General features: G+C 40.3%; 2 protein-coding genes across 4 annotated transcripts; one reads left to right on the top strand and one right to left on the bottom strand.

Moving 5' to 3' along the window:
- The first annotated feature begins 423 nt into the window (after nt 1–423).
- spx (spexin hormone) lies at nt 424–4836 on the top strand. Of its 2 annotated transcripts, XM_026142476.1 has the most exons (6): nt 424–1876; nt 2322–2405; nt 2551–2608; nt 2735–2797; nt 3598–3684; nt 4244–4836. In XM_026142476.1, exons 1-6 carry the CDS (start codon nt 1871–1873, stop codon nt 4306–4308), a joined length of 363 nt encoding a protein of 120 aa, XP_025998261.1. In that variant the 5' UTR covers nt 424–1870; the 3' UTR covers nt 4309–4836. The 2 variants fall into 2 exon arrangements, with proteins under 2 accessions (XP_025998261.1, XP_025998260.1); XM_026142475.1 differs by lacking the exon at nt 4244–4836 and having other exon boundaries at nt 3598–4058.
- A 454-nt stretch (nt 4837–5290) lies between these two features.
- On the bottom strand, nt 5291–19300 carry gys2 (glycogen synthase 2). Of its 2 annotated transcripts, XR_003269760.1 has the most exons (17): nt 18428–19300; nt 15672–15853; nt 14733–14924; nt 14411–14596; nt 12650–12794; nt 12182–12299; nt 11957–12077; nt 11767–11873; nt 10818–10877; nt 10639–10717; nt 8907–9020; nt 8526–8652; nt 8324–8419; nt 8060–8223; nt 7441–7521; nt 6338–6435; nt 5795–5857 (listed from the first exon to the last, which is right to left on the bottom strand). XR_003269760.1 is itself a non-coding variant. In XM_026142474.1 (16 exons), exons 1-16 carry the CDS (start codon nt 18549–18551, stop codon nt 5639–5641), a joined length of 2115 nt encoding a protein of 704 aa, XP_025998259.1. In that variant the 5' UTR covers nt 18552–19294; the 3' UTR covers nt 5291–5638. The 2 variants fall into 2 exon arrangements, 1 of the variants encoding a protein (XP_025998259.1); XM_026142474.1 differs by lacking the exon at nt 6338–6435 and having other exon boundaries at nt 5291–5857; nt 18428–19294.
- Between the last annotated feature and the right edge of the window lie 1107 nt (nt 19301–20407).

The raw sequence follows: 20407 nt of genomic DNA on the forward strand, positions 1-20407 counted from the left end.
GAAGATGAACACACGCACAAAAAAACTACAAATAGGCAAATTAATTAAATGGCCTATTTTATTTTTAAAATGTCCACTAATTAATATTAAAATATGAGCAGTTTAGAAAAGAAAGAATTCAAAATGATGAGTACTAATGTCAAGATAAAAGCAACACTCCTGTACATCACAAGGTAAATGCAGTGTCAAATGAACACCAGTAAAACCAAAAACAACAAGGACAAACAAGGAACAAAAGAAAAGAATAGCCCTTTATTGTTGTTGTACATGTACAATGAAATTCTGGGTGTCCACACCAACTGTGCTGAAACAAAAAAGAAATAGTAGACAGCAGGAAGAAATATAAAACAGGAGAAATAAATACAATCAAGTGGGATATAAAGTATACAAAACAAGAGAATGTATCCAAAAATGAGAGAGAGAATAGGCCCACATTACAAAACAAGATGCAAAATGCTTGGAAGTGGTGCAAAGAGAAGACCGAATAGAGTGGCCTGTGTGTGATTGGCCTGAGTGATGGGGGCTACTCAAACCATGGCTCAGATTGGTGAGGTGGGTGGGGTAGTGTTGTTGACGATCTGAATGGACCAGAGGAAGAAGCTGTTTGTGAGTCTCACTGACTTGAGGAGCCGACCACACCACTGCTGTGTCATCTGCAAACTTCACTATGAGGTTATTGCTGAAATTGGCTTTGCAGTCATGTGTGAGCAGGGTTTAGAGAAATGAGCTGAGGACTCAGCCCTGAGGGGAGCCAGTGTTGTAGATAAAGGATGGATAAACATGTGATGGTGTTGATCCTAACAGATTGAGGTGTGTTAGTATTGAGTTTTTGCAGTATCATCCTTAACTCTGCTGATATCCCACTGAAAGATGAGTCATCCAGGGCCCATTTTCTGGGAAAATCATCACCTGCACCAACTCTCTGTGGCTTTGGAGTTTGCCCATTCTCTGACCCAGGCTAAGGAGACGCTCCAAGCCCTGTTCATCACCTCCACATTCCCAATTCCTCCACCTCGCAGCAGTAGCAGCAGGAAATCCTTTCCACATCACAGTAGCAGTGGACAAGCCTTCCCACGTTGCAGCAGCAGCAGCAGTGACCCAACTCCTTGAGTCCCTCCTCGTTCACATCACCGCCACAGCTAAATCTCACCTCCTGCAGTTCTCGGCCCAACCATTCTTATGGATTTAACCACCATCCTTCTGATCAGCAGATGACCTGCTGAGCTACAGCCACCCCATGAGTGTAACCGTATTAAAAAATGCACACAAATGCTTGGTGGCATCTTTGAGTAACCAGCTACAATGTGGGAAATAGGGCAGTTAGTGATATTCTTCTATTACTGACAGTGAACATCACTCATTCACTCCTGTAGGCTGTGGACTGTTCCTTTCATTAGTGGATATGTTGCCTTTTGATTCATTAAATGAACTCACATCTCTCCGTATACTGCTCCAGTAAGCAAGGTGCAAACATTAAAAATTACCACAGAGGAGAATATTGCTGTTGTTATGAACATCCAGGGTGCTCCACATTTCATATTAATGGCCTGCAGCTCCGACTAATTTTGAAAAACCACCCTGGGGAGCAGGAAGTGTTTAGAGAAGCTTGATTCAATTCACAGGTATTTTACAACAGACTTCAGCTGTCTGTGAAAGGAACTGGATCGATTAGTGGCACAATTCATTCACTCTCCTAACCGCCCCCTTTCCATCAAACTTGCATGACCTATTGCTGGCAGCATCTTGACAGAGCATAGAAGGTTCACAGAGGATATAAGTAGAGGCAGAGGAAACACCACCAGCAGCTACCCTGAACCTTCTACTCTCTCATCGTCTCTGCAGGCGCCAGGCTTACAGGACCTGTGATACCATGAAGGTAGGTGGAAGGCATGAAACGTTTGCAGTATTTTGGTGGAAGGAATTTATTTATTTTTCTTTTAAAACAGGTTTCATTGGAAATTTTTTTTTAAAATATCTGGGCTTTTTGCATCCTCAAAAAAGTGAAATGCATTCTTTCTTGAAAATGTCATTTAGGAAAATGTTATCTTAACTAAACATTTTAATATCTCACTTTCTAAAAGATGAATCAATCAGCAATATCAAAGTAATTTTGGAGATGTCCTCACTAAAAGTTCACTTTTTTCTTTGTATTCACAGATATATTGCATATACACGTTTTTCACTGAGGCTTCACAGTTACTGAGTTAATTATTAAAAGATTTCTTCAAGTGAATATAAAGGCACATATCTGAGTGAGTCGGTCTGTGAGGAAGATGAAGGATGCTGATGACATGATTTGATCATTTCTTTTTTGCTGACAGGGTTTGAAGACTGTCACAATAGCGTATGTACTCACACTTTTATTACTGGCAACATTTATCTCCCAGTCACGGAGCACGCCAAAGGTACGGCTGGTTTGATTTAATTTTTTTCCCCTGTTGAACTGCTTTGTTACAAGATTACCAAAACAATTATTCATATTCTGACAGTATTCTAAAGTCATAAAAATATCTCCAGCTTTGAGCTTCAAATACTATTTCTTCTATAAAGGGCTCATTCCAGCGAAGAAACTGGACCCCGCAGGCTATGCTGTACCTCAAGGGCACCCGTATGTATCTAGCTACTGACATAATAGGAACAGGGTGACGATAAACATTTACTGTCACCATTTATCTACTTATTTAGTTAGTTATGTAAATAAACCATAAAGTTGTTTTTAAAAACATTTTTTCAGAGGGAAGAAGGTTCATCTCAGAGGACCGAAAAGAAGGAGATGTCTACGACACTCTTCACCTAGGTACAATAAAGTATCCTGTAAAATGTAATAACAAATCCATCCATCCATCCATTCGCTTCCGCTTGTCCTTTTCAGGGTCGCGGGGGGGCGCTGGAGCCTATCCCAGCTGTCATAGGGCGAGAGGCAGGGTACACCCTGGACAGGTCGCCAGTCTGTCGCAGGGCCAACACACAGGGACAGACAACCATTCACACTCACATTCATTCGCACATTCACACCTAGTGGCAATTTGGATTATCCAATTAACCTATCCCCACAAGCTGCATGTCTTTGGACGGTGGGAGGAAGCCGGAGTACCCGGAGAGAACCCACGCAAACACGGGGAGAACATGCAAACTCCACACAGAAAGACCCCGGCCTGATGTTGGAATTGAACTCGGGACCTTCTTGCTGTGCGGCAACAGTGCTAACCACCGTGCCACCGTGCTGCCCTTTGTATAATAAGTAATAACAAATGAATAATTTTTTAAAAAAAAAGTAAAGAACCTTTAGTCATCATTGGTGATAACCATAACTAATTTGAAAGCAAAATAGCCTCTTGAAAAAAATAAATGGTTTTGGATATGTGTGTGTGTGTGGGGGGGGGGGGGGGGGGGGGGGGGGGGGACATTTTGATTGCACAGGGCTTATGGTAAACACTGATGGTGACTTAGACCTCACAGAGTTAACTTTCATTATTTAAAAGAATGACAAAAAAAAACAAAAAACTTTCCATGTTTATACACAGTAAGTGGTTTTCATGGCGGACCTTGACCTGCAATCACCTTCAGGACTGTGTGTTGTGTTTTCTTGATTGTCAGAGACTCGTAGTCACAACACAGAGAAGCTGACTGTGGACCAGGCTGCTACTGTTCTGCTTAATTTCCTACAGCAAGCTAGAGAGGGAGGTGAGAGCAGAATCTGGACCTATGGGTTCTATATACACGTTTTTCAAATGTATGTTTTTCATGCTTTGAGCATCACAAGATGCCATGATGGCCACTTCAGCTGTTTTTGAGAGAAGGTAGATATTTCTAGAGCTGACTGGGTAACTCATATACTGTACACTGTCATAGTGCAACTCCGACCAAATATACAAAAAAAAAAGATTAACTGTCCTTTAATATCTCTGTGAGAAAACAGATGATTTAGGTGTTAGAGTTCAAGTTGTGGGAACTATGGTACTATGGTAGTTGTCAGCATGGCTGTGTCATTGCAGTTTTATGAAGGTTTTTTGCAACACAAATTTGCCTTTATGCCCTAATAAAGAAAAGAGATTGAATTTTTTTTTTTTTTTTAATTTGTTCCAGTTCGAATAAAGTTCAGATTGTAGTGAAAAGGCAATAATAGAAGAAAAAAAAAAAAAAAAATCTCAAATCTTGTGGCATTTAGTTCAAAATGTGTGTTTTGTTCTTCTTTTTGCTCAATTTCAATTCCATACTTTCTTTTACTGTTCCTCTCTTCTAGCTGATGAAAACGCAGATGAGGTGTATATCCAGGAGCTACCAGTGTGGAAGAGGGAATATTTCTAATGTTTGTATCATTGCCAGACAACCTCTGATTTGTTCTGTGTGGGGGAAAAGGAAGCTGTAAATATAAATTCTCTAAATATGAAATGTGATGTTTTAATAAAAAGAGTTTAATTGAAACTGTTTGGGGCAAATTTTCTACTTTTATGGGCAGTGTTATTTTTCAGGTATATAATCAATCCCTGTAAAACAAAATCAAGAAGCTCCAGATTTCAAAAATATGAATCAAGAATTTAAACAGAACTGAAATTAGGTTACTTGGAAATTCAAGGAAAGATAAGTGTAAACGTGATGATAAATAATAAAATAGAGTACATCAGAATTTTTGCAATATTAGACCACAAGATTACCTTGGAAAACTCAAAACATATACAAACCATTTCAGTCCAGAGTGAAGCAAAGCGTCTTTTGAATCAAATCACGTCATGTAGCTTGTTCCCTTATATTGCCATATTTAAACTACTGTGTAGAGGTGTGTGGTAACACCAAAGTGCACTGTAAAAATTGTGTACTTTAAAAAAAAAAAAAAAAAAAAGGCAATAAGTAGTCGTTAGATTTTGCCCATCACTTTCTTATGTGAAGTGGTAGTTGCATCATCCTAGTGATTCCAAATGTCACTTGTGCAACAAGTCCAATCACAAAAAGTCAGTGGATACTGAGACGCATAGTTTACAGATGTAACCAAATTTTTGCAAAGTCAAATGCTGCAGACCTTCCAACCTCAACTTTTCGGCCTTCAGATTAGCTCAGTGGTCCCTTTGTTCAGTGTAAAGTCCACGTCTGTGTTATACTTCCTGTTTTACTTTGACAGTCCCTCGTCTCATCTCATCGTTTTTGGTTTTGCTTTCTCTAATCTGAAAATTAGTCTTCTAAAATTAAAAGGCTACAGTGTCAAATTCATTGCTCATTCTAAATTGCTCCTAAAGCGCAACCCTCTATCGCTTCATGCAAACAAACAAACGAATGGAAAGCCTGTGACAGACACTTTGTTCTACTCAAGTTTATTTTAAATAACTGTAATGTTCAGTTAGCATTTTTCAGACTCTGCTTGACTAAAGTTATTTTGGCGAGCTAGCATTTGAAGACAGATGATAAACTTAGATTTAACCTTTCTACAAACTTTATAAAAAGTTTGTTATGCAGGGTGGACTTTATTGCCTGGCAGCAGAATAAGTGTAACAATTGTTAACAAAAGGTGATGATGTGGGGGGGGGGGGGTCGTCATTACTGTGGTGTAGACTGTGGGGCTAACCAGGCAGTGACCCCCCCCCACCGCACACATTTGTCTGTCAAGTCCATCCAACTGTAAAGGCCATAGCTACTCTGGAGCATTTCAGTTTCTTGACTCTCCTGGTTGCTGCTTCTTCCCCTCTGGCACAGCATTGAGCACAAATGGAGATTTGATATTCATCCGGTCCCTCTCGGCCTCCTCATCTTCATCATAGGGTTCATCATCGTCATCCTCAACATCACTGTGGTGGGGCGTGGAATGGATAGAGGCAGAAGGAGAGGGTGGAACCGAGTAGGGCCGGGGATACCGGAAACCCTCCGTCTGTGGAGACAAATGAGCCCAGTCACTGTAAGTCAGTGATTCCTAAACAGATCTGTGAATTTTGCTACACTAATCTAAAGTTGAAGTAGATCGTTAATTATGATTAGTGTGTGAACTCTTACCAGGTGAGCAGAGGAGCCTAATAAAGTAAAAAGGAAGCTGGCAGGCTGGCCTAGAACCATGAAATGCTCATTTTTATCTGATAATCGCTTAGAAACATTGGATTTAAAAAGCACTCTTAAATACTTAGGAAATTCTTGTTACAGCAGTTGACTTCATCAAGAAAAGAAAACAAACAACAACAAAATGTATATAGTTGTAGTATTTCAGACTCCCAGTTTGCATCCAGTCACAGAACTAACCTTCCTAATCTGTTTATTCAGTCTGTTGGCATCACCAGCTCCACTCCGCTCTCCACAAGAAACTGACAGAAATTCTCCAGAAGTATCTCAGCTCCCTTAGGAAATAGAGGATGCTCACCCCCTTCTTGTATACAGCCTCTGTGTTGGTCTTCCAATTCAGCCTTTTAATGTAGAAGTATCTGGATGTCAACTCCTGCACCACAGCGGCATCTTGTCCTACGATAGACACGGGACGTGTAGCCACCATCTTCGTTTAGATATCCATCACCTTTCTGGTCTTTTCCCACATTCAGAAGCAGAGGATTTCTCTGCTCCAAAAAAATGATCCACCAGTCCTGTGTACTCCTCTTGTTCCCAACATATCCAATCACTACAAAAATCAGTATTTCTGGCGATGTCATGAGCCAGATTTTTACGTCTGATTTTAAGTGGGATGTGTACAAGGACAACAAGAATGGACGCAGCAAGTTCCCCTTGGAGTTGCTGTATTGAACATTAGACAAACTATCTCACATACCGCAGTTTGTCAGTTAGACTGTGATACATGAGATCCTGAGATGTTTACTAACATTTCCTGTATGTCTCTCTTAATCTGACTGAATTGTGTTAAACTTGATAAATAAAACAAGATGACCCTCAGCAAGCATCTAGATGGAAGCAAGGCTTATGTAGAGACCAAATATGAGAGTCGACAATGCAATCAATCTACCTGCCACAATCTGAAGAGGGTCAAGTGATGTTTTCATGGACCATAACAAGTCTCTCAGACTTTCTCACATGTGATGTGAGGGCCGCTGATCATTAGGATCCCATGGCATCAACTTGTTTGGTACAAGAACCACACAGAATTTAGTAACGCCAGTACATTTCTCATGCTTTCAATTAGGTTGTAAATGTAACACAGGATCACAGCTAGCTAGCAAAGGTCCTAGCCTCATGAGAACTGAGGGGAAAGGAAGAATAAAAAAAATGTAAAAAAAAATGAAGTTTTTCTGTTTAACATTTTTTTGTCATTTCCTGCCTCTTTGGGCAAAAAGAGGCCAGCCAAACACACGAGAAAGGCCAGGATGTCCTCTGAGCACAAAAGGGGATCAGACATAATCCCCACAAACAGTAAACTCTTTAAATCACTTCACAAAGCTCTACTTTCTCCTCAACACTTACTCTACATAAAGTTTTGTGCACAACTATGATCAAAATCCCTTGTAAAGGATTCCTTACCTTCAGAGGGGCCATGGGATCCATCTTGAACTTGTCTGGGAAAGCTCTACTAAGGGCCAGGTGACGTGCATGTATGTAGAACTGTCAAACAAGCCAGAAATACATTAAGAACTGAACAAACATTTCAATGAAAGATTTGCAATGTGGGCGTCTGAACTACCACCTCTAATTAATCTTGACCATAAGAATACATCCTTCAGTAACGACGAAAGTAGTTTTAAAGTTGGTGCATGCTTTGTTCTACATATGGACCAATTATGAAATCTTGTATGCTTGTTTTGCAATCATCTTGGAGGTCAGCACGTTATCCTGTTAAAGGAGAGGGTGAACTATATAGCAGATCAATACATGGCACATTGTACCACAGTTCACAGGAGCCACAGCATGGTAGCCCTATATTTGACTTGTGTAAGTGGAATAGCCTAGCACAACCAAAGTTGGCAGCTTGCTGTTCACTGTTGTATACCTGTATCTGGTAAACGGCAAAAGCAGTAATGAAATTGATTATTTATTGGCTGAACCAGAATATAGTTCAGTAGTAGACTCCCGTTTTCTCTGATTGTGTCCTGTTCTGACTTTAATCAAGTAACTATTCAGGGCTTCAGAATCAGAAACCGACCCGTCCCAGGTATCTCCAGTCCAGAAGGTCAGACAGCCTCTCAGTTCGGTTGCGCTGGATGATACGCTGCCGCCGAGACTGCTGGCAGAAACTGAACATGAACTGAGTTAGCTGGTTGCAGGACTCCTCAGCAGAACGGAAGCGTCGGTCCACTATATAGATACCTGACAGAGAGGAGGAGGGGGGAAAGAACATAATCCATAAGGATGAACACACATAATTCACAGTGTTTGTGCACCCATGAGTGTGAATGCACTCACACACCATATGCAGCAGGGTCCGACACGTGCTCCTCCATGAAGCAACCAAAACCTGACAAATTGGTGGTCACACTAGGAATGCCCATTACAGTACACTCACCTGGAGAACAGAAGACAGAAGCCCTAAACAATATGCACAGGGGAAGTATAAAGCATTTGTGTAGAAACATGTATGCCTGGCTACAACATGAGGATGGTCAGTCTACCAGGTGTGTAGCCCCATGGTTCATAGTAGGAAGGGAACACTCCAAGGTTACAACCACGGACAAAATCCTCGTAGTCCATTGGCAGCAGAGGACTAGTCGAGGACAAGAACTCCGGGTGGAAAACAACCTGAGAGGGTGACACACAGATAAGAGTTGCCCATGTCCTTATTTGGCAGCATAGCACAAATTAAAACATAAAAGTTAAGCCAGTTTGTTTGTTTTTAATAACTACAAGTTAATAGATTAAAGACCAACTGTGTAGTCACAGTAGATCTCTCCACATTTTAGATATATATTTTAAAAATTAATATCTATCTCCATCAATAGAGAGATCGAGAGATCTTATCACACCTGACATGGCTGACATAATGTTTTGTTTACCTTGACACGGTCGTTCCTGGAGTTGAAGAGGCCAACACGTCTGATGTTGGACAGGATGGGATCTGCTGAGTCGTCCAGCATGTTGTGAGTGGTTACTGGAGGGAGGCTGTGCCTCTGCAAGCCAAGAGGTTAAAGTATGCGATTAGGATAGATAAACATAAAAGTGAGGAATTCAAGTGACCCCTGAGTGATTTTAAAAAGTGCCTGGTGACCAGGCCCTTAGGCAATGGGGTCCAGTCAGATGCAGCCCAAAGAAGCTACACTGGCTTCCCTCCAGTAGGTCCACCACCTGCAGGTTAGGGTTAGAAGGCGCTATAGGCATTGGGTACATTGTGTGACAGGCGATGTTCAAAGGCAAAGGCTCTACAGGAGGGCGGTGGTCCAGTCTCCAGATACCAGGGCTGGCTATTAGGAAATAAAACATCACATCTCTGGTGGAATTGAAGCCTGAGCTTGTGAGAGGTTGAGAGATATCAACTAGATATAGTCAGGATCTGGAACCATCCTTGGCAGGAGCTGGACTCCGTTCTAGTCCAGAGCTGCCCTAAGATGTTAGGAGGAATCTGGTATCAGGCATCGAAACCAGAGGAGAAGATACGGACCCATCATCTCATGTGGAATGTGAGATTTCTTCACAGTAACGTGGATGAATTGGTGGCCCTGGCATCAGTGGGCATCTTATCCGTCCAATTAACCACACTAACACCAAAAAGTAAGACAGTCCATGTTTATCTGCATCTAATCCAGGCTGACCAAGGAGAGCAGAAATAAGACAAGGGGGGGGTCTGGCTGTGTTTCTGAATGATAAGTGTCCAGAGTTACACCATCTAACTATCAAAAAGACACTCTGCAGTAAGGACATTGAGCTGGTAAGCTAGTAGAATGAGGCCGTATTATCTACTGTGGGAGTGTACATATGTTATCGTGATAACATGTCTTCCTTCTCTCGCCCCAACCAGTTGCAGCAGATGGCCCCGCCCCTCCCTGAGCCTGGTTCTGCCGGAGGTTTCTTCCTGTTAAAAGGGAGTTTTTCCTTCCCACTGTCGCCAAAGTGCTCATAGGGGGGTCATATGATTGTTGGGTTTTACTCTGCATGTATTATTGTAGGGTCTACCTTACAGCAACTGTTGTGATTTGGTGCTGTATGAACTTCAATTGAAGATTGAATAACTGCATGTGCCGCACTCTCTGCTAATACTGCGACAGCCTGCGATGTTATCCACACTGTTAACAGCAGACTACAAAAGGACCCACAAATTAAATGAACAGAGCAAGATGACAATTTAAAAAAATAAAATTGTATTATGTTATATGAAATTCAAAATAAAATATTCCAGCATAGCTTTAACATTTGAGTCAAAATGAAAGTTATATCTTTAATGTTGTTGAAATAAGTTATCCTGAAATTTGTATGTGCCTAAATGTAATAGTGGCGCAACCATAAACATGGCCCTTTATGTAGTAAAAAGGTCATTTCTGTCTGGTTGAAAAGATCCCAATTTCCACATCATTTTACAGATATTAACATTTTCTTATCAAGAGTGTCACCTTAGGTGTAAAGATTTCAGCTGAACACAGTTTGTCTTGGGAAACAGTACACTGGTACAATTTACTGATATTAATCTTTCTAAGTCATCATCAATAAGGACTAATGGTAGTCAGTTACTTGAAAGAGGGGAAGTAGAATTAAAGATTATTTCACGCACACACGCACGCACACACGCACGCACACCTGTGTGGCGTAGATGGCTCTCTTCATAATGGTGAAGTCATCTCGGTCCAAAATGTTGTTGAGATCAGGGATCTGCCCTCTAATGAAAGAAGACATACATACATCATCATCATCGATCTGCAAATTTACACAACACTTTGATATCAACATCAAATACCTCAGCAAGTAGAAATACTTACTTTAACAGAGCATCATACAGCTTTTTACCAAATTTCTCCTTAACAGCATGAGCTGTATCCCTGTTAAAAGCAAAGGAAATCTATCACCACTGCAGTTGTTAGTTTGAAGCACCAACAGTAACAGAAAATCATTATTATTTAGAGTTTAAGAGTTAAAGCAGGGAAGGAGCAAAGTTCCTAAGTTGCATTTTTGCTGAACCATGCCCACCTTGGCAACCACTCATGAGGAAGTACACATTTTTTTAAATCAATGTTGGATAATGACGAGTCTTTCAGTACAGCTTCCTAATGGAGGTAAACACTTTGTTCAGGCTGCAGTTAAATCAGGTTTGTGTTTCAAATCAGATCAATACCAGGCTGTCTCAAACTGTCTGCTATTTACAAGTGAAGATTGGATTTGTCTGATGTGTCGTGGCTGCCCAGAAAGGTCGATAAGCCCAAGCTTGAAGCAATAAATGTTGTGCAGGTGATCACCACAAACAGGTGGCGAACAGCTACACGAGAAGTTCAGGGAACTTGAGCATCAGTAGCGCCTAAAAATAAATTCTCCTAACAACACTCCTTTGTCTCATTCATTAGTGCACTTTCTTCCTTATTACCTGTTGGCATACAGCCTCTGCTTTTGCATGGCAACAACAACATGGCAGAGACAACTTAGAAGGCCCTGCAATTCCCAGGCTCCATTTCAGATTTCATTCATGTGCCGTTCTTTATAGCCTTCTTCTAAATTGGGAGGCAGATGCACTACAACCTGTGGGATTTACAATTTTGCCAAAAACTGCAGCTCCCCAAGTGATCAGTGAGGGAGAAAAATCCCAACAGATTTCCAGATCCCCCCCTCCCCGGGTATTGTTCATCACATTTAGAGTATATAATGGAAAAAAAAAAAAATGGATGTACTGTACAGAATTATTTAATTGCTACAAATAATCAGCAAAGCAGGACGTACCAAAGCTGTTTACGTACTGCCTGCCCCTTCAGTGACTCCACATTGAAGTTGTTAGTTTTCGCTGGCATGATGAAGAAAACTACGACCGTCACATCGTTTCGGTGGACCTGCAGAGACGGTGACGATAGGTTTCCATTAGATGTGTACAACACAACACTACCAAAAAGGCACAAAACAAACACGGCCTCACCCGCAGCAGATAGTTCAGTCTGGACAGTGATTCAAGGAAAATATCTGCTCCTTTGTTTGAGAACTCATAGCGCCCAGCAATGAAGAAGATGAGGGTTTTATCCAAGTTGAAGTCCAGGTGACTACCGAGATAATAAAGATTAATAAAATGAAATTTTCAATTCATTTTATGAAGTACAACAAACTTCGAGAGCTGCCAGGACTACTTTTTAATAAAGCAACAAACCCATAGAAGTGTCCCCTGATAAACTCCTGGATTTGGGCCTTGTTGGTGGAGTGCAGGTTTTGAAACTCATGCATGGCTGAGAACTTCTTCACATTCAGCCCATTTGGGGTGACCACATCTGTACCAACAAAGGAAAAGATGGTTTTATTCATTTTCCGTTGACAGCGGTATCAAAATTACTTTGTGTTTAGCTTCAACATTTTATTTCAAACTTGAAGGTATTTTTGCCATCAATCCCTGGAATACAGTTGTGTGACTGTGTGAACATCATACAGAAACTGATTACTTCAAGTTACTGTTGCTAGTTATCACTACAAATGAGTCAATCATGATATGTATTTATCTACAGGACTGTAGTGTGATTTGTAAAAACATTTCTTGCATGACTGTGTTGCATGGATCGTCAGAAAACCAATAGACAACGTAAAACTACGTTCTTGTGGAGATAGTATAGTGAAAAATTTCCACCTGGTTTCCTGTGCAGCATGTGGTTGGCCTCCACAGCAGTGATCTGAGAGACTGTCGTGAAGACGTGAGCACAGTGAACTGCTGCTCTCTCTAAGCAGTATCGGTGGTAGATCTGCCTCTCACCAGCCTCCTTGTCAATGTTAAACTGCCACACACAATTTTTAAAAACAGAAAAAACAAAAACATTCATTTTACTTTACAAAACCTGTTTAATTATCAAGCTTTTTTTTTTTTTTTAAACCTGCCCAGAGCAGCAGAATATTTTTCTGAATGCCTTTTTTTACCAAATATATTTGCTGTAACAAGAGGAGCCTACAGAGGGTCTACTTTTCTCATCTGAATGTTTTTGTTGCAATTATTTTAAAAAAGAAAATATTATTCATATTATCGCTTGTAGATATAATGCTGGAGTGGACAGAGGGTGAAGACTAGGCAAAAGACAGGAGAAGTGGAAGAATAGAAGGGACAAAAAAAAAAAAAAGAGGGCGAGAGAGATGCAAACAGACGTGCTTCCTCTGTAACAAAGTACACCAACGATACAACACCTAAAAGACAAAACAGAGGGAGGTACACAAACAAATACAGAGTTATGCTGTGTGTGGATGCGAGCGTGCATACATGTTTAAATGAGCAAGAGAGGACACGAGTGTCCGAGTATGAGCGTTTGTCATGAAACATACTGGGAAAATGAGGATGAGACTGCACCAGTTTAGTTCACCGCATCCTCATTAATCCTACAAGGCAAGATCTCGACTACCCTCGTGGGACCACAAAAAGGTTTGGTTATAACAGCATGTATAATTATCCATTTCAGGCATAGTTGAGCATAAACAAGAGCATAATAAAATATTGCATTTCATTTATTCAATTAAATGAATTTAAAAAAAAATCTCTTTTAAAGTTCATTTACAGTTTGTAAGTCTGGAAATGATCCTGCTTTGTTTTACCACATTGGCTGCATTTTCTGACTCTCAGTTAACAAGATTCCATCGACAGAATAAGTGATGGTCCTAAGAATCATCTGTCAATTATCCATTCGGTCAAGGAGTAACCTTTAGCTCCACATTGACCTTTAGCTTGTGTGGCCAATTACAAACATTGCATTGACATCTCCAAATGTAGCTCAACATTACTAATGATGCTCTAAGTAGTCCTAAAAGAGCTAAACCTTTAAATATGAGCATAAATCTTATGGCTGGTCATTGTAGGCAGAGAGGCGCGAGTGTGAGTTGCACGCGTATTTTGTGATGGACGTGGGGTGCCAGGAGACAGACTCTTAAGAACTTTGCTTTTTGTTCTGTTTTCATAGGTACACTGCAATAGGCCTCAGCATGCTGTGGGCTTCTCTTCTTCGCTCACTTTTTGCATTTCATATTGTAGTGTAAAGGCCGTGCAATATGAAATATAAAAGTGATTACTATTGTGATTTGATAATATAAATAACATGCCTACTGTAGTGCCCCTATGTTTACAAACACTGATGTTTTCCCCCTTCTATTAGGGTCAAAAGGATTTAAGTACTACCCAATTCAACTATCTGAAATTTATTTATAATGAATCTAATATGCACATTGTAGGCAACATATCAGCTGTAAAGATCAAGCTCTGATTCACAATAAAACATTGACAAATTTTCCTGCCTGTATTATTAACTAGAGTCATAAGAAGGGAATGGCTTGGTGTCCATGACAGTTATAGGCCAACTACAAACAGTGTTACTATGTGTCTGTTTGCTGTAAGGCAGTTCTCTTGTTCTCTCACCTTGTCCAGGTTGTTGTAAAAGTCAGTGTTCCCAGCACAAAGGTATCTTCCCAGCAGGGTGGCATGTGTTGTGAATACTGTCGCCATTGGAATTTTGCGTGAGCGAGAGAGAATAAGTCCAGGACCTGCCTGCCATTCATGGAAGTGACTGATGACATTAGGTTTGTCTCCAAGGTGGTCTGTCAACTAAAAACACAAAAGAAAGCTGCCATGTTTACTTATGCCAACCATCTCAGTGATGCATATTGAGATTTATTTATTTTTATAAATCCAAAACTCAGCATAGGAGCCAACAAGACAATTAGGTTCACTTATAATGCACCTCTTTGAAGAACCATGCAATAAGGGAGCCCAAAATGAGCGAGTCATTGGCTTCTCGGTCATGGAAGGGCAGACCAATGTTGCAGGTGTCCCAAAGGTCCCCTTTCCAGCGGTCCAGGTTCCAGGCTGCTGAGCCTATGTCAAACAGGATTACGTAGGGGCTGCCCTCAATCAGCCAGCGACCAAAATGAACCTGCATTAAAAACAAGTTCAGCTTTATTAGGGACACTTTCAGATTTAAGTGCCTCTGTGCTTCTATCCCAGGATATGCATTCAGTTTCATGGCAACAGTTTTAGCCTGAGGTTAGCCTAACCCTAACCCTACTTAGGGCGTAGGTGGTATGAAGATTCTGGTTATATCCACTTTGCTAAGAGAAATTTTGGATGCATGCATTTGAAGTATAAAGTGATCACTATATTGTGTTGTTTTTTTGCATGACAGCAATATACAGCCAAGTTGTGTTCTTACAAACACATTTTCTATCTGCTCTTAAAATTAGACAATATAACTTAGGGATCATTTTAAACATCTCCAAGGAGCCTTGCAGCTTTAGTGTAGCTTTTTACTAAAGTCATGCTAATTGTTATTTCCTTAAATGTATTCTGACAGTCTGATCTGCAACTGTCTCATCAGCATATGTGCACCCTCTAGTGGTCAAACACGCATTTGGCATCTGAGCCTCCTGCGTAACTACCATTCAGTGACCATCCTCATCCAGCAATCACATCATTCCCATCATACACAGCGTACATCCAGGGCAGCCCAAACTGTATGACAGTGATATTCATCATTTCACAATGATGAATAACTAATTTCATGGGTGAGAACCCCCAGACCCACTAGTCCCCTTTATGGTTAAGCAAATTGTATGCCTGTCAACTCAGTAGGTTTTGGTGTGTCAACTGGTACACAGATAATCTTTCCTCTCCCATCCCTCACCTGGCAGCCGTTGTGGATGAGGGCATCCATGGCCTTCCTGATGGCAGGATTTGGTGGCTCACAGCTCTCCACCTGAGTCTTGAAGTTGTGCTCGAAGTATGGTCCCATCATGTAGTAGTTGTCTCCCCATTCATCCACAGTGATCTTAGCCTTGGTCTGGATGACTGTGTAGATTCCCCCAACTATAGTGACACACAGGGCAAGTGAAAAGACCTGAAGTCACTGCAAAAGGTTTCAAACTTTTGACTTGACTTGTCTTTTAAAAATTCTTGTAAAAAGTCCAATAGGAACCAGTCTGTATGTTCACAGACTCCTAACACATTACTACAGTAATCTGTGGAGGGGGGGGAAAAAAAAAAAAAAAAAAAAAAAAAAGACTGTCAGTGTTTGAAAGAAAAGGGTAAAAACTTTTAACTGTTGCAAGCCAATAGTGCTACAATTTGCCACTTTTCCTAACCCGTCTGGTTAAGAAATGGCGTTAAAGATCGCCGTTTAATTAGTCAGAAAAAAGGGGGTGGGGTGGGGGGCGCCTTCAACACCCCTTCTGAGTGGCGGAAAAAAGGGCAGTTTTCCCGGTCTTTGAACGCCGCTTTTTTCTGCCACCCACAAAAACTGCGTTCATTGCGCAGCTACGTGACGTAAAAAGCGATCTGTCGGAGTCAACGCCATTTTTACGTTAATTCTTAATCCAGTTATTTATTTTGAACTTTAACTATTTGATGCAGAACACCTGATTATTCTGTAAATAGTTTTAAATGGTTATATAAAAACGCCTGAGGCCTTGCTACATTTTTAGGAAAGTAGTTTCTATATAACTTTGTTTGCAAAACTTGTGCATAATTTCTTTTACATTTACAATTTCTTTTGCTTTTCAAGTTCTGAAAATGATTTGTCAAACATGTTTGTAGTTTTTGCAGTTAAAAAAAAAAGAAAAAAAAGAAGTGTAACTTTTCCTAACCTCATATTATTTGTGTGTTGATTTTAGAGGTAATACAGTACGTCAAAATGAAAAGAAAAACCCCCCAAATCAAACAAGGAGTGCTGACAAGAATTATTTTAAACAAGGCAAGGTAAACAGTTTTAAAAATGTGAAATATACAAGGTAAAATCAAAAGTATTGAAAAAATGGCCAATTAAACCCCAGAGGGTTAAGTTTCTGAGTATCATTGGGGTGAATTTGCTGGAATGTCAACTGAAAGACTGAAAACTGTTTTGAGTGCTTTCTGACTTGCTAATGCCCTCTCTGCAGAATGACTGATTTCAAATTGCTCAAGAAGCAGCCTTATAACCGGTTACAGACTGATGGGCAACAAAAATTGCTTCCTCATAATTTTGATTTCCATCTTCATTGGCATTAGGTGAACAGACACCTGAATGATAATTAAACTACTGCTACTTCTATAGCTGTTCACATTTCCAGATCAGTTAATCAAATGCATTTAGTAGCAGCAACTGGCTGCTTTTCAGTCTCCTAATTCCTATGGAAGTATGAAAGATGTTCCTAGTTTTTCTATACAGTGTTTTTGCTTTTGGTTTACTTTTGTTAAATAACCTCTTATTATGTGCAGAGACATAATCCAGATTGTCATTTAAAAATACACAAAAATGGAAAGAAAGACACAAAACATACCTACATACATTATCATCAGCTGTTCAGTCATTTAGTCAAACACTAAATCACTGAAAATAGTCAGGGGCCATCAATTGCTTTAACAGATCTTTTATACAAACCCATTTTGACCAGGAGCTGATATTGCACTGGTGCCATTTGTAGCAGACACAAAATTTCTGGTTTGTAGGGGTCAAAGCACATGTGGTAATGTTTTTCAGTCTCACTAGGCAGCATAAAGACAAATACTGATATTATCACCAAAACATTCAGTGGAGAATGACGTCTGAGCTGCATCAGAGAGCAGGGATCATATAAACAGTAAAGCCAGAGAAAACAGCAGAGTGCCTGATAACCTCTGAACCTTAATGTTCAAATTAATATTTACATTTTTAGATTCATTAATTTGAAATTAAAGGTAATTAAACACAACATGAAACAATGTGCTATTGTCACATCTTTAAAAAAAAAAAGTTGCAGTTTCCATATCCAACTTCAATCCAAACTGCCAGTAAGAGTGAATAAACAGGCAGCAGAAATCTTCACTATGCATAAAATGTTCTCAGTGATTCGAGGCAAAAGCCACAATTAGTACTGTAACACGACACCTGCTGTACACATGCAAACCAATTCAATATTCAGTCATTTTATCTTTTTTGTGTTTAGGACACTACATGAGCATCAGCTTAATGTTTAACTCTTCAGAGGGAGCACACTCAGTGCAATATTTGCTCTTCAAGGGGCAAAGAGTGACTCTTTCATAAAATATTACTAATATTAACAGACAGAGGGGGTTTTTTTAAACAGGAAATTGTCACATGGCATGTATTAGAGATACAAATTAAAGTAATGTTTAAACTGAAATACTGATACTTTAAAGATACACATTTGTTACTGTTCATTATGGTTTCACAAGTTTTTTTTAATTCCTTTGATTCATAGATATTTATACATTCTGTATATTGTTTTTCTAGCCACAAGAGTAATTTAAAAAAAACAAATATATACACACGCACACTGAAATATATTGACTCAAACACATTAATATGAGCTAACTGATTCAAATGAAATAAATACTACAATGATACATCCAGTGTTTTACTGTATAAAATGGAAATAGAAGTAATACAGTTCTGATGAAACTGACCTTTGTTGGTGACCTCCCAGGAGACTTCGAAGAGCAGCAGGTCCTCCACAGGCAGCTCGTCCTCCTCCCAGGCCGGCAGCACCCCGGTCAGGGATGTCATGGAAAGCGAACGGGACAGAGGCATCTTACAGTTTCTGGGGGTCCAACAAACGTCACTGTTGGGAAGAAGCTCCGCTTAATCTCAATGTAGGACCTTCGAACCTGTTGTGGCTAGAGGCCAGAAAGAGCTTTCCTCTCCGAAGGCAAAGATGAGACTTATTAAAAAAAAAAAAAAGTCACGAGGGCAAAGCACTTCCACCCCGCCTACCTTCCATAATCATGTCAGGGTGAAAGGTTTGGTTTTGGGGTTGTGTGTGATAAAAACAAACTGCAGCTGTGTGCTCAGTCTTACTATTTATTTATTTATTTATTTATCTCTCTGAGGAGTGAAGGCCTAAAGTGATCAATCCGCTTTAGGCTGACTCCATGTTAGCTTAAAAGTGTTGTTTTTAGAGCAGATACTAAAAAACACCTTTACATTCCACTCAATACAACCAAATAAGGATTCTACAAACTACTGAACATCTACAGGGAAATTTCCTCGCTCACGCAAAAAACAGAATAAGGCCTGTTTTCGCCCCTTAGTAGTGTCAAACTCCAGAAAAGTCAGATATTATATCAGCGGAAGCTGTTCACTCCTGAGTCAACTATATTAGCTAGCATGCACATGTGCTCCGTGAGGAACCACCCTGCTGCTGCTTAACAAGGCAGAGTTGATTAGCAAAGGTGCAGCAGCTTGTGCCAATCTGACACTTCTCTCCTTAAACCTTACCAAAAAAAACTCACCCCAACTACTTTTATCTAATTAAGACTATTTTTGTAATGGTTTGTACTAAGGAATGATTTTGTAATCTGAATTTCTAAAACCAATAAAAGCAAAAATCAAAATTTGTAAAATAATTTGTATCTAACTGAGACTCTTTGCAGGCCTCAATGAGCTCTTACACTGGCTGACTGATTTATGTAGCTTTTTTTCATCTTTGTGACCAGTCAAAGTGCTTTAGTCTACCAGCCACATCTAACCATACATCTATGCGGACTTCCTGGTGAGAACATACCCCTAGGCAGCAGTTTTTGATATGGGCAACATGGGCGGTTCCCCAGGGCAGCATCATGGCATCTGCAAAAAAAAAAAAAGAAAGTTGCTCGCCCTTCTGTTTGCAAGGTGCGCCTGCTGCTTACAGGAGGAGAGGGGCGGGCCGGCTGGAGCGGCATCTAACGACCAGCTTGCAAAATAAAACAAAATAAAAACAAACCAACAAACTAGGGCTTTCAATGTAAACGCCGTTGTCACGATTAATGCTATTAAAATTTTCAACGCAATTAATCCATTTGGAGCGCAGAATGACTCAAAATCCCTGAAATGTCTCTGTCAATGCATTTCGGGCACTTTGTCCAAAGTTTTGTCCATTCTGTGCTGCAGATGGTTTGATTGCGTTAAAATTTTTAATCTTGATGACGGCATTAACGCGTTAACGTTGGCAGCCCTACAACAAGGGGTCCTAGCACTAGGGTTTGATTAGAGCGTGGAATATTCTTCTTATGAGGGAAACTGATAATCACTGCACTGCAAAAAGCTATGTGCTTTACAGATAACTGGGAAACTTTCTGGGAAAAGTCTGGTGTTGTTAGGTGAGGCAGCATCCATCCCACTTTGAATGGAGTGCTTTCATTTCCACCCAATATGTAACTATCCAGAGTTGGGACCATGAAGCAGAGCTGCAGTCTTACACACCTCTGTGCAACTTCTTTCCTCTTCCATGTACAAAGATAGGCAGAGCCTTCGGCTTTTAGACGCCTCTGTATGGAAAAAAAATAAACTGTGACAAAGCACACAGTTGGGACTGGATCAGGTAACCCTGAATACTCTGTTAGTTAAGCTGTAATAGGCCTAGGCTGCTAGGGGCTTCCCATGATGCAGTTACTGTTTCCTTTTCACTC

The sequence above is a fragment of the Astatotilapia calliptera genome, chromosome 15 (genome assembly GCF_900246225.1).
Source record: "Astatotilapia calliptera chromosome 15, fAstCal1.2, whole genome shotgun sequence".
Lineage (NCBI taxonomy): Eukaryota > Metazoa > Chordata > Actinopteri > Cichliformes > Cichlidae > Astatotilapia > Astatotilapia calliptera.

Excerpts from the sequence above, each read along its gene's own strand:
- spx (XM_026142475.1), top strand. Across the intron at positions 2,609-2,734 it reads GCTGTACCTCAAGGGCACCC|AGGGAAGAAGGTTCATCTCA; the intron begins GTATGTATCTAG and ends ACATTTTTTCAG. Across the intron at positions 2,798-3,597 it reads CTACGACACTCTTCACCTAG|AGACTCGTAGTCACAACACA; the intron begins GTACAATAAAGT and ends CTTGATTGTCAG.
- gys2 (XM_026142474.1), bottom strand. The coding sequence starts at position 18,551 with ATGCCTCTGTCCCGTTCGCTTTCCATGACATCCCTGACCGGGGTGCTG. Across the intron at positions 14,925-15,671 it reads TCATCCACAACGGCTGCCAG|GTTCATTTTGGTCGCTGGCT; the intron begins GTGAGGGATGGG and ends TTTTTAATGCAG. Across the intron at positions 12,078-12,181 it reads ATCAGGGGACACTTCTATGG|TCACCTGGACTTCAACTTGG; the intron begins GTTTGTTGCTTT and ends TTATCTCGGTAG.